The 14,738-nt window shown below is 40.0% G+C and overlaps 1 protein-coding gene across 1 annotated transcript; it reads left to right on the top strand.

The window, feature by feature from the left end:
• Nucleotides 1-305: 305 nt before the first annotated feature.
• Nucleotides 306-13,320, top strand: LOC121288846 (protein FAM78B). The gene is made up of 2 exons (XM_041207628.1): nucleotides 306-1,513; nucleotides 10,789-13,320. Exons 1-2 carry the CDS (start codon nucleotides 1,251-1,253, stop codon nucleotides 11,309-11,311), a joined length of 786 nt encoding a protein of 261 aa, XP_041063562.1. The 5' UTR covers nucleotides 306-1,250; the 3' UTR covers nucleotides 11,312-13,320.
• Nucleotides 13,321-14,738: the final 1,418 nt, after the last annotated feature.

Genomic DNA, 14,738 nt, shown 5'->3' with positions numbered 1-14,738 from the left:
GTTTATAGAAATAAGTCTCAATTCTTTGCAGTTCAGCAAAGTGTGTGTTGTCCTATAAATGCTGGAAGCGCATACGTCCCACCAAATAAAAGGGTTACAGTCAATGGCTCAGGCACATCTGTCATCAGATCTGAGCTTCTGAGAACGGTTTGACTTGCCCAGTCACTTTTCACATGCTGTGCATTATGTTTTTATTTCAGATGGACGGTTCTTTGATCCCGAGCGCACAGATGTGTGGGATTGCCTTGAAACATATTCTGCTGTCATGCGGATTGTCGAGCGCGCGCACACACACACACACACAGACAACTAGTTGTGTAACTCAATGCAGCTCTTTTTGCCTATCGGGTCACGCTAGATTCTCTTTTCGAAAGTATTAAACCTGCTGAGCTTCATTCCAATGCTTCGAACTGTCGCGTTGAGCTAGCCTATATCTCTGACTCACTACCGTAGGAGCGATGCGATTTTTCAACCCACGTATTTCAGGCGAACCGGGTCGTGCATAAGGGGGCGCCGCTCGACAGCTAATCCCCGGGAATCCTGAGTCAGTGGGAGAGCGTTCTCTTGATCCTGTTTTACTGGGGATCTCCAGCCTATGGAGTCCCAGGAGGCACACAAAAGGATTATTTTTCTCTCTCTCTCTCTCTCGCAACCAACCGCATTCATCTTCAGCATCAGAGCAATGGACAGTTGCTGTACGACGGACAATGAAGGTACTCTCTCCTTGCCGGTGTAAACGTATTTTTTTTTAAAAAGGAGTGGATTTATTTATTTTTTGACGTCTCACGGTACATTCATTTCTGTTCTAACGGGGGAATGGAGTCAGCGGTTCATTAACCGTTATCAATGAAGGCAGAACAAAGGCTGTGTTATTCTATGTGACTCCAAAAACAAATGCAGACTATGCTGGAATCAGTGGTTACAGTGCGTTTCCTCTGCTTCCAGGACCACTCTATTACAACGGGAAACCCGCATATCCTCTCGTTCCTCTTATCTTTTTGCCAATATGCTGCCTCGTCTTCCTCCTGCTTCCTGCCGTTTGTGACATGACAATAAGGAGGAGAAAAACACACAGGGAAAAAAAAAGGAACTATAGCCCGGACCCGAGTGACGAATTCAAACTGAAACGAAAGACTGTATCAAAATTGACGCGCTCAGCAAGAACGACTAGTGCCAGTGCTGAATTCTGCACAGCCTCTATTTGCAATCTTGTTGGGTTTTAAAAAATATATTATATTAACCCTGGAAGGATGGGTTGCATTCAGAGTATAACTTGTAAATCAAGGATACGGCGTGAGAATATAGTGGTGTATGACGTTTCTGCTACGATTGATCAATGCCCAACTCTAATAGAAGAAAATTCTCCCATTGTTTTACGGTATAAGACACCATACTTCAAGGCATCCGCCCGGGTGGTGATGCCTCCCGTCCCCAGGAATGAAACGTGGGTAGTTGGATGGATTCAAGCTTGTAACCAAATGGAATTTTTCAACACTTACAGCGACCTCGGAATGTAAGGGAATTTAACACGGTATAGTATATGCAATACACTGACATTTAATTCTACAATGCATCGTGCTATGATAATTAACAGATAACAGTGAGCATTGCAACATGACCAGTCCAAAACAGAGATAACAGTTTCATCACTGGTTTGCAAGCCAACAAATTTACATAACACATCATCCTATTTAAATATACTTTGGAGCGGATGTTAATACTAATTGTACCATTCGGCTGTGCTGAATAGGTGTTGTAGCTGCAGCGACCTTAATTAGTATTACTGTGCATTAGTGAGTAATTCATTCAATAAGCATCGTATGCAAATAAAGTGGAAATTTGTCTTTTTAATGTGCAGGATTTGTCTATTATTTTATCACTGCATGGTCACTCAACGCCTCCCTATTCTGTCTTTGACACCCAATATATGTCCAATATATTTCTGCAGAGATTTAGTGATGGGAGCGATATTCTTGCATGCTTCCTATGTAGCTAAACAGTTAATTTTCTAAGCAGACCTATACTTTCAGACAAAACATTCTCACCCGCCCACGTTTCTTTCTATGAAACGAGAGTCATGTCTCGGTGAGGTAGTTAAATATATTAATGCAACTGTGGCATTAGATGCCTTGCAACTGATTGTCTACCTCGCGAAGTATTAGCAATAGATTTAAGGTGCATATTTAAATGTACAACGTCAGGCCTATCTATGATTCACATCACGGTTTCAAGTTAATCTGATGAATTAAAATTAAATTTACTAAGGCAGTCGTGATCAACGTGTCACTAGGCTGATATCTGAAGTTGCTTAATCATTGGCTACTGCTCCCGAACTTTCAGTAATGATCATAATGAAATGCCGATAGAAATTAAATGCATGTTTGCATTGAAACTGCAGGCAAAGTGACAGTTTGCAAATCGAACTTCCGCATTCTTTTTAATGATCACGAAAAGTCAGGCTTTATTCTGTAATATAAATCTGTTGGGACTTGGTTTGGAACTCGCTTGTTAGACGCTGGGAGTAACGATTCAGTCCGACTGACAGTAAAATTGCAAGTTCCAAAATAGCGTCTCGGTACTTTGCGGGGACAATTACATCTTTTTGAAAATGAGTCTGGGAATTTTAGATCTTTTACGAACAACGCAGAACAACTCCAGGGAACCTCTCACTTTGCTCGTTGAGTTTGCAAACGATCGAGCTATGTTTAATGTCAAAATCGCCGAGCAGAAAGCCCTAAATAAACATTTAAGCAGTTTGAAACCAGAACAACAACGCCTTTCCCTCATCTGTAATGGTTTCTCTCCACCCGCCGTCCCCCACATCCCCACCCCGCCCTTCTTTAAATGCAAAGGTGTCACTTACCAGGAGACTATGGTTAAAATATAGCGACAGCCAATTAAAGGCTGCCCCTGCTTTATTGACATGATTTGCTACTGAGCACATTCACTGAGCTATGCATTTCAGAATCGGTGAAATTGACCTGAAATGGACACCTGCAATAGACTGTAGGGAAGAGAGTGTAGGCTGAATCTTTCCTCTTTTGTGTTGAAATTCCCAATCAATACTGGACAAGCAAGAGCTCTGGCAGGCGCCAAATATAGAAAATCTCCAAGTGCTTTACATAGTTGAGACCAGTGATGTGATATGGATAGATTGCGGTTGTCTTATATGTCATTTCATTGTCCTTGCCACGAAGATGGCTTAAAGCGTCGTCCTTCACATCACCAGTCAATATCTTCATGCCCACCAGGCATATATCTTGTCACGACCCTGGGCAGCAAATTAAAACACGTTGCCAAAGCTTTAAAGCAGCAAAAGGAAAAGTGCTTAGCTTTAACGTTGCCGAGTATATCAAACTACTTCAATAGCGTTAAAGTTTATAGATAACGGTTATCTGTCAACAACAACTTGTATTCATATAGCGTCCTTAAGGCAGTAAATACGTCCAAAGTACTAAAAGAGCCATTATCAAAAAACAGTGACACTGATTCACATAAATGGAAAGATAGCCAAAGTGTAATCAAAGAGGCACCGTTAAAAGATGGCCTAGAGGAGGAGCGAGGCGTAGAGGTTTAGGGAGGGAATTCCCAGATCCCAGAGTCCAAATAGCTGAAGGCACGGTGGAGGGGCGAGGGAAATGGTAGGCAGGCAAGAGCCACAGATATTGGAGGGTTGTAGGGCTGGAGGAGACTACAAAGATGGGGAGAGTCAAGACCATGGCAGGATTTGAAGACCAGGATAAATAGCAACTAATCTGCCGCATATATTTAGTTAATTTTAAAAACTAAATTGTCATCTCTTCCCTGTGCAGCCTGGACTTCGTTCCTCGTGGATAAGTCTGTTGTAGGTCCCCTCCTCCTTGATTTGCTAGATTTTGTCTGCTCTGCCCCGACTCCCACTCTAAAACTCTGCTGTTTAAAAACCCTTCCAATGGCTACAAGGTTATTTTTTAACTTCGTACAATTCTCCTGTGTATTTTCGTCGATTTGTGGGGGAACCGAATGGTTATTCGTTTCTTTATACGAATTAAGTGTTTAGAGGAAGGATTTAATAGGCGACGTCATTCATAGCTCAAGGTGTAATGTTTACCTAATTATTTTTATGGCCAGGGATTAGAGTTGGGTTAATATTTCTACAAAGTGTACTCTATTTTAAAATTACTCCATTTACCTATTTAATTTATTTTACAGTAATCTCCAGTTTTAAAAAGCTGATGATTTTGTTTCTCTCTCTCCATATATAGTGACATATTCATAATCACCAAGCTTTCCACCATGTTAACATAGGCAATAGTAAGTAATGGATTAATAAAACTATCATGAACATTGGAAGTCTGTGAAATTCAGGACTGGTAGCTGGGGTTTATGCACTGAATGATGGAGTCTGGCTGAAAAATTCTACAGACAAGGTATAAGTAGGAAAAGCAATACGTACATTGCACTTCAAACCTTGAATCAGAATTATGCTTAGCTCATCAACCCTAAAGATCAATTTGTTCTTTGGAGGATGTTCTGAGGCTTTGGAGGATGTTCTGAGGCTTTAAGACGATTTGGACAAGTTGAATGAATGGGCAAATACATGGCAGCTGCAGTATAACATGGATATGTGTGAAGTTCTTCAGTTGGTAGGAAAAACAGAATGTTAGAGTATTATTTAAATGGTGATTGATTGGGAAATGTTGATGTACAAAGGGACCTGGGTGTCCTTGTATACCAGTCACTGAAAGCAAGCATGCAGGTGCAATTAGCAGTTAGAAAGGAGAATGATATACTGGACTTCATTGTGAGAGGATTTGAGTACAGGAGTAAGGATGTCATACTGCAGCTGTACAGGGCCTTGGTGGAGATCACGCCTGGAATATTGTGTGCAGTTTTGGCCTCCTTACCTATGAAAGGATATACTTTCCATAGAGGCAGTGCAGCGAAGGTTCACCAGAATGATTCCTGAGATGGTAAGATTGTCGTATGAGGAGAGATTGGGCAGACTATGCCTGTATTCACTGGAGTTTAGAAGAATGGGAGGGGATCTACTGAACTGTATAAAATTCTGTCAGAGCTGGAGAGACTGGAGGCAGGGATAATGTTTCTTCTGGCTGGGGGTGGGGTCTAGAATAAGGGCTCACAATCTCAGGATACAGGTTAAACCATTTAGGACTGAGATGAGAAGAAACTTCCTCACTCAGAGGGTGGTGAAACTGTGGAATTCTCTACCACAGAAGGCTGTGTCACTGAATATATTTAAGAAGGAAATAGATTTCTAGAGTTTAAAGGCATCAAGGGGTCTTGGGAGAGAGTGGGAGTATGGTGTTGAGATAGAGGATCAGCCATGACCATATTAAATGGCAGAGCAGGCTTGAAGGGCCGAGTGACCTACTCCTGTTATTTTCTATGTTTCTTCATGAATCACTATGCTTTTTACAGAGGGACTGGTGCATTTGCAGTGCTTAATACATGCCATTTTTACAGCCCTGTTCAGCTAGTGAACTGCTTGTTATCTATGGAGGACTGTTCTGCCTATTCAGAGAGGGCCCCCTTTCCACGAGTTATATCCTACCAGCCCACTTACAGTCACAACAGATAACTGTCAGCAGTCTTGTACTAAACATACATTCATAGGTATTAAGTATATCAAAACCTTCTTGAACCGTGTTATATTTTCCCTTCCTTTGTAGAATGTCACAACACCCAATTAATGACAAAAATCATTTACTTAGATTAAACATTTGACCAGATACCTGTCAATTCCTAGTTTTTTTTAAATTGGCATCCACTGAGATTAGGGTAGGCATGGGAATGCTGAGTGACTATAATGTTTTGCTGGCAACTATGGTTTTCTCATTAAGGGAATATTTCTGGATGATTGAATAAAGACTTCAACTAATACAACACGAATCTTACTTTAACATGTTATAGAGACTTGTAATGTGCTATTCAACCTAAACCCACTCCTGCCCCACTTGCACTCACCCCTCCATCGTCGCTGGTCCCAGTTCGACAAATTGTCAATCCCCTTTATCTTGCATGGGAAGGTTTAGAACCAGTTTCCACATTTTGCACACATTCACACCAGAGATCTTTGTACACAGCCTTGCCATTATTATTTGCTTTCACACCAGTCAGATGCAACCCCTCCAACTGACAATGTAATCAAAATCTCTGCAAGACTATTTCCAGTTGCTCAAGGGGCAGCCTTACTATATCACAGTGGTGTTTTTATTGCAGGGTGTTTTATTTGAACAACTTCTATGAAGAACAGCACAGTTTATTGGAATGAAGCCTTGCTACTGTTTCTGCTGAGCTTTTGGTTATTTTCTAGGAGAAGACAGTTGGCAAATTGAAAGGCTTAATAAAGGCAAATTGAAAGGCTTCATAAAAAGGTTTCCATTGTAACAGCATCAATAAAAGGGTAGCTTGTTAATCAAATAAAAGTCTCAAATTGAAGGCACAGAAACAAGAGAATATTAATTACTTTGTAAGTAATCCTGTTTATTGTGAACTGTTAATTTTCTTGTATTGATCTAAGTCATGAATGAAAATTCTATTGGAAAAAATAAACAACATTTAAGTTTTCCTATTTATTCGTGGGACTTGGATACCACTCATCCCTATTTACCCTCAAGAAGGTGGTGCTGAGCTGTCGTCTTGAACCACTGCAGTCCTTGTGATGAAGGTACTTTCACAGTGCTGTTATGTAGGGACTCCCAGGATTTTAACCAGCGACAATGAAGGAATGGCAATGTATTTTTAAGTATGTGACTTGGAAGGGATCTTGAGGTGGGGGTGTTCCCATGTGTCTGCTGCTCTTGTTCTTCTAGGGAGTAGGGGTCGCAGGCTTGGAAGAAGCCTTGGTGAGTTGCTGCAATGCATTTTGTAGATGGTATACATGGTAACCATGGTGTACCGGTGGTGGAGGGAGGGAATGTTTAACCCAGCAGATGGGGTGAGATAAATGTTCCTGTGTAATTTCACTTCTCAATTTTTTTTAATGTTCTCAGAAATTAAAACAGTATGCAGCAATTTTGGATTCTTGGCTTTTGGAAAAATTATGTTTTTAAACAATGGTTTAGTAATGGCACTGTTGTTGCAGAATATGAGACAATAACAGCACAGTAATAGAGTTAATACATGAACCAACAATAGTTTAGCCATTTTCCTTGTAAAATATAGAAATATATACAAACAAAAGAAAATATGGGGGGGGGGGGGGCATGGAAATTAGTGTATCAATAGACTGATGTTCACTTTGTATTGTCAAAGACTTTCATGGGAAAAGCAAAAATGGGAACAGAGGGAATAGATAGAGTGAACCTATTTCTGTTGGTTGGGGAGCCAAAGACAAGGAGGTCTAAAAATTAGAGTCAGACTTTTCAGAGGCAAAATTATGAAACAGTTCTATAGGCATTGGGGGTGGGGGGGGGGGGGGGGGGTGGGGGGTGGTGGGGGGCGGTGGCGGGGGGCAGTTTGGAATTCTTATGCAAATGATAATTGATGCTAGATCAATTGTTAATTTAAAGTCTGAGATTGATAGATTTTGTTAACCAAACATATTAGGGGATATGGGGCAAAGAGAGATATGTGAAGTTAGGTCGCAGATCAACCATGATTTCGGTGAATGAAGGAACAGACTCGGGGTAGAGTTAAGTGGCCTCGTCCTATTCCTGTGCTCCTAACTCTGTCATTTCTTAATGATTCAAGACTAGCAAAACAGAATATCAAACAAGCTTTCAAATTTTACGATGCACATTTTATAAGCCTCATCCTTTACTCAGAATTATTTTTTTCCCTGGTTTTTAATATGTTTCATTGTGCTATGTACTAGCCTGGCTGATGGGATGAGCAGGTGACATGCTCCCTTATCTCCATCCAGAATAAACATCCTTCCCTTTTGTTGGGAAAGTGACCGGCTTCTGCTGGGTGCAGTACCCTGACGGTGCAGCTAATTTTAGAACTCTCTGTCTGGGAAAAAGTTAATGGGAATCAAGCTCCGTCCTAAGACCCCGAGGCACAGCAGGTCTAAAGTCTGACCTGTAGCTTACTCAATCTTCCACATTCTATTTTAAAACATTTAACTGACATTGCGGTTGAATTTCTTTTTTGGTAAGAATTCTTTTTTGGTAATTGGCATTCCTTTTTAAGTCACTAACACACAATGAGAAGGAGCAGCAGAGCCCCCCCCCCTGCTCATAGCTGAAATGGATTTGGCATCGATTAAAATTCATAATTGGAAAATGGTGCTGCTTGCAAATGGAGGACACTGACCTTAGAGACCAAATTTCCCATATGTACTGCTGTCACAGAGCAAAATGATACATTGCCTTTATATTACACATGCTCGTATTTATTCCGTCTCCGTGTATAATCTTCTTGCAAAATCATACCCTGAAATCTTTAGTCTGTTTGGGTCTTGTCGGTGTTGCACAGGTTACAATTGTCAGCGCTAAACATTTTGCAACGTGTCCGGATTTAAACTTTAGATTTCTCGGCAATTTGTATTATGAAATATACTAATGCTGGGGAATAATACGCTTTCCACGTTTACTAGCAATTTTTAGCAGCAGACGCTCTCACTTCACATCTGTTATGAGCTGTTTTGTACTTACCACGGTTGAAACTGCCTGGATTGATTTTTACCTTAAACGAACAGGAATTTCGAAACTCAAGTCTTCCTATTTACTACATATTTACTACAGTATTTACTACTCAAAATTCGATTTATTTTTAAATTAGAGACTTCTCAAAATTATTTTCCAAAAGATCTGTTTTAGAATCATAACCATTCTAAAAATGTATTTTTAAAATCATAACTGTTCTAAAAATGAGTTTTCATTTTGATTTTTCAAACCTCTGTGTAAACCTTGTTCTTATCAGATATAGGCAAGGGATAATGCTTGTTTTCTATTATGACGGCAGCTTCCACGTAAGATCCAATCCATTATGGATACATTGGGTAAACCTTTTATTACTTGGGGAAACCTCATCTCATCTTATCTCATAGAAAGCGCCGCACACACTGACAATAAGTTTCATCCCCTTCTCCAAAACATATTGGATGAGATTGTGCAACCTCGTGAAGTGGCAATATGATAGCACTTGACAAACTCATTTGTCTTACCACATGTAATTATACATTTTCTGATGTGAGTGCTACTCGAGAGATTAGTACATGGCTCTTTTAAAACTATAGTCTACCCTGGAGGAGTTACTTTGGCACTACAACAACTTGTATTTATATAGCACCTTTGAAGTAGCAAACCTTGCCAAGGCACTTCATAAAAACATAATAAGACAACAATTGAACAGAGCCAAACAAGGAAAGGTTCTGGCAATTAATCAAGAGAGGTAGATTTTGGGGAGCACCTAAAGGAGAGAGGTGGCAATATCCAGAGCTTTATGGAGAGGATGCCAGGGCTTAGAACCTAGACAACACAGCATGCACAAGAGGCGAGAATTGGAGGAACACAGGTTTCTAGGAGGATTGTACAGCTGGAGAAGGTTAAAGCGGTTGTGTAAATCGTGAGGATTTTCCTTGGGAAGACAACTTGAGGCAGTTAATATATGGACAGCTGACAGTAGAACTAATTTATCTTTGCTTTCAGACTATCTTCCACGAGGAATAGAACAAACAGTGCAGTCAGTTATCTATTGACAGACTTAGTAATGAATCTTACATTTCTCAGAAGCAGTAGACACTTACAAATATAAACGGTACTGTATTTTTATACTAAATCTTTTCCCTTTCTCCTCTGTATGTTTGAAAGTAGAAAGAGAGAATTTTGATGAACAAGACTGCCCTTTCTCAACATCACTCTATAGCGCTACCATACAACAGACATAAGATAATACTGACAACTCGACCATAGTAATATAGTTAAAAGGCAACATTAAAACTGTTCAATCATTGTACCTACTTCCTCGGAACTCAAATGGAACCAAAGAAGTAATGCAGATAAGGGATGGGGTTGATGGAATCTGCGACGTTAGTGGGGATCCTTTCTATTTTCTGGTAGCAATCATAAACCTGGATTTTACAGCAGCATCAAAATACCTACGCCACAATGCATAATAATATTTCAATTCGATATTTTAACATTTGATCATTGATCGATATAAAGTGATTTTGCACAAAGCATTTGTTCCTAACTGTGAATACAAACCTATCTATAAATGAGGAACACAGGCACAGGAGTGAGCCATTTATCCCTTATAGCCCGTTCAGCCATTCAATTAAACCACAGCTAATCTACCACCTAACTTCGCCTGCCAACCTTTGTTCCATATCCACGAATAACTTTGGCTGTCAAAAATCTATCAATCTCAGTTTTAAAAATTTGCAATTGTTCTAGTACCAATTGTCCTTGGCAGCAGAGGATTCCAAACTTCTACCACCCTTTCATGAAGAAGATTTGCCCACTTTCACTGCTGAAAGGTCTGGTTCTAATTTTTAGACTGGCCCCCCTAGTCCTAGGATCCTCAACTGGTGGAAAACTTTCCCCCCAATCTACCCGGTCTCTTAATATTCTGAAAACTTAGATCAAATTCCACATCAATGTTTTTCACCAATGCCAACAGAATTCATTTAAGAACATAGAATGTCAGGGGTCGGCAAAGATCTTTTTTTTCCCTCCCCTAACTCTACCATTACAGTACCCAGCTGCCCTTTGAATGTCCCTATTATTTTTAAACGTTAACACTTTATTGATATGGTTGGAAAAATGCACCTGAACGAATATGTTGTGTTCACTACATTCTGCCTACAGATAATGCTTACATATATTTATCTTTATCCAGGTCTAGCTGGGAACTTCCTGATTTGCGAGAAGGCAGGGTTAAAGCAATTAGTGATTCTGATGGAGTGAGCTATCCATGGTATGGGAATACCACTGAAACGGTGACACTAGTCGGCCCCATAAACAAGGCGTCTCGGTTCTCAGTCAGCATGAATGACAATTTTTACCCGAGTGTGACATGGGCGGTACCTGTGAGTGAGAGCAACGTGCCCCAACTAACGAGGATTAAAAGAGACCAAAGTTTCACCACCTGGCTGGTAGCCATGAACACAATCAGTAAAGAGAAGATCTTACTTCAGACAATCAAATGGAGAATGCGTGTTGACATAGAAGTGGACCCATCGAACCCGTTGGGCTATCGCGCTAAACTTGTTGGAAGGACACAGCAGGAACAGCCTCGGATATTAACCAGGATGGAGCCCATACCTCCAAATGCCTTGGTGAAGCCCAACGCAAACGACGCCCAGGTTTTAATGTGGAGACCCAAACGTGGTCTACCTCTAGTTGTCATACCTCCCAAGTAGTAATAGAGGCTTGCAGGTATTTAAGGAACTCTTATAAGGACGTGAATTTTTATACACCTCCTATTTCATTCAGCAGCAAGGAACGAGCAAGGTTGGATTATTTTTTGGAATGTAGGTTATGCACTTGTTTGAAGGAGGTGAATGAAGCCTTTGGTTCAAATGTACATCACGGATCTCGCGTGGCTGTTTACAAAAGTCATTCGACTGTACAACCGCACTGGTAACACTTGATTCTTTTTGTTTTTTTTTGATGGCAAAGTTCTCAGTCCAGATGAACTGGCCGTGGTGCTGAAATGTGACGGGAATAAGGTACCACTATTTTATAATTGCCTGGGAGCTTGTGTTGCTCCACAGTGCAGGCTTCAGTCAGACGATGCTTCCTACTCTTGTTAAATTGTCTAATTATTCGACGGATTAATGGATAACCTTTTTTTGCATGCACCTCGTATTAAGAAGATGTATGGTACGGAATATCCATGTGCATTCAGTTTTTGTGTGTTGTGAGTAATTTCGAGCCTAAATCACAAGTGTCGCAGTCAATTGAATGACTTTTTATATTAAAATAGCATTTATTTGGAATGTTTTTCATGGGTCTGCATTGCAACCTTAAGGGAACGAGGGGGACAAAAAGAAAACTCGTCCCATTTGATGCTCTGCATTTATTTTGCTGTCATCGTTTTTCAAACTTTAGATGCCAAAGTGGCTGGGACTTTAACGCATTGTGCCATAGGTTTCAGTGATTTCAACCGAAGATTTCTTTAGAATACCCATGCCTTTTATCTCGACACAAATAACGATGCTCTTTGCAGAAAATAGAACCATTTTATATTAATTTAACTTTTTTTTGGTTAATGCACGTTGTCACAGCAAAGGAGATAGTTGATTGGTTAGGATTTCTGCCAGATAATACAATGGTTCTGACGGTTTTCCAATTTAATTCGGGCAGAATGAGGGATTTCAGCTTAAATGCTGACCCATGAGTGGACAAGGCCTTAGCTCTTCAACCATTAGATATTTGTATTTGAATGTTATTTGATATGGTTCCACTTAGCACCTTTGGCACTTTGATTAAATCGCAGTGCTCTGTTGAGAACTGCTAGGTCAGTTGCAGTATATTGTTTTTTGGTTGATGCGGGGAAGTATGAGTAAGAGGTGCTACGGCCTGTAACCAACCGGACTGGGCAATGAGAAACATTGATAAGCAGGCGTAAGAATGAACATTTCCTATGTGTAATGTTTATTCCCAAAGCGTAAAGCAAGGGCCTGGATGAGCTCATTGGCAATTTTACATAATCAGCATCTGTCACCTCGTCTGATCCTGGCTTTGGTTAGGTCTCAAGCGAATTGGATACGCAATTAAACAGAATAATATTGAGGGCTATGAAGAAAGAGCGTGAGTGGGACTAATTGGTAGCTCTTTCAGAGAGCTGGCACAGACATGATGGGCTGAACGGCCTCCTTCTGTGCAGTAAGATTCTATGATTCTATCTCTGTGATTGGTTCAGCATGAATCCAGAAATCAAAACTATTGTATTTAAAAAAACACTTTAATTTCCCATCTGAATATGTACACATTGTATTTACCATCTAAATATTATACCAATTGTGTTTTGTTATTTATAAGTCACACCATTTTTATAACAAGTTTTCTTTAAAACTGTGAATTGAGTCCATGATGTTGAAGTCAAATGCTAAAAAAAAAGGTATTCATCTGGAAAGACATGAACTGATTTGTTGTGTTGCTAAGAAGCTTGGCTTTGTAGCGTGCCTTATAAACTAGTGAGATCTGCCGCATACCTGGCTCTCCCTGGAGCACAGATGTTTGGCAGATGTTTGGCTCACTAATCTGTGAATTGGAGGTCGAAAGGTGACAAGCTGTTGGTTGGTAGATTGCATGCATTTTCTGTAACTGAGAGATTGCACTTTGATTTTGTTCATTTATACTGGAATATGAGATGTCATTTTCATTGCTGGAAAACAATGAAATAAAAATGCAATTTTTTTTCTAAGTGCAATGAATTATATTAATTTACACCTCTTTACATTTAAGAGACCTGGGTTTGTTTGACCAGAAATGCTACAAAATTGCTCTGTGTTGTGAACCTAAATATAGGTCAGATCTGTATGGATGTTGCTCAGAAACAAAAGAGATATTGGCCTCTTCAAATACATCCCAGTGAAACTATTGTATGGGCCTTACTTTGTTTAATTATTTGGGTGCAGGGCAAGCTTTATTTTGTGAAATTTGTACTCACCAGAGTGACTTAAGGGTAGAGTTCTCATGAAAGATCATTGACCAGAAACTTTAACTCTGTTTCTCTCTCCACATATGCCACCAGACCTGCTGAGTACTTCCAGCATTTTCTGGATTTTATTTTATGACCATTAACAATGTTGCGGAATGATACATACTTTTTGTTTGTCTGCAGTTCCACAATCAGAGACAGTGCAGATTACAGTAGCTGCAATTTAAAAAAAAAACAGTAAATAACACACCAGAGACACTCTGCAGGTCAGACAGTATCTGTGGAGAGAGAAACTGAATTAATATTTCACGTCAATGTTCTTCCACCAGGAATTCTGATGAAAGGTCGTCAACCTGGAACTTTCAGCATTTTCTGTTTTTATTTCTGATTTCCAGCATTCGCAGTGTTTCATTCGGATTTTAGAGTAGCTACAGTTTAGAGCTCCCCATACACGGTCCAAACTAAGTGCACAGTTTTCAGAGTCTGGTGGGAATAGCACAGATTTATTGCTGAATTGATTGGTGCTGTACTGTACTTTTCCTGCAGTGAGAAATTGTTTTTCTGCCAACAATCCAATTAGATATGAAATGTGACAGAAATGCAAATTGTGCTTTTGGAGCTATATTTTAGAAAAAGGATACATTGAGTGTTTTAAAATATATAGTTATAATATACAAGATTGAAAGGTACAATTGGATAAGTGCCAGTCCATGAGGAGACCTGCCTGTGTGGCTATAATTTGTATTGAACGCTATAGCCTAGAAATCATACTGTGTGATGTTACTCTATGAACATGAAATGCATTCATATAAGAGTACTTTGCTTACATTTTAACAGAAGGGTTTGAAAATTCTTATTCAAGTTCAATTCTTCCTATGGCCTAACCCTTCATTATGCCCGTGATCTCCTCCAGCCCTACAGCCCTTTGAGAACTCTACATTCCTCCAACTTTGGCCTCTTGAGCATCACCCACTTTCTTTGCCCTGCTATTGCCATGCCTTGAGCCCTAAGCCTCTCCACGTTTCTTCCATGATGCTCCTTGTCCTACCATTTCCTTCTTTGACTAGGTGTCAACTTTCATCTGATTTGCTCCTGTGAAGCATCAGGTTTCAGAATGTTAAACGTGCTATATAAATGTGAGTTGTTGGTGTTACCAGAGCAATTAACCCTACATAGCTAGT

Source organism: Carcharodon carcharias, chromosome 16 (assembly GCF_017639515.1).
Source record: "Carcharodon carcharias isolate sCarCar2 chromosome 16, sCarCar2.pri, whole genome shotgun sequence".
Lineage (NCBI taxonomy): Eukaryota > Metazoa > Chordata > Chondrichthyes > Lamniformes > Lamnidae > Carcharodon > Carcharodon carcharias.
The sequence above is the reverse complement of the archived record's forward strand: the minus strand, read 5'-3'. Positions and strand labels throughout refer to the sequence as shown.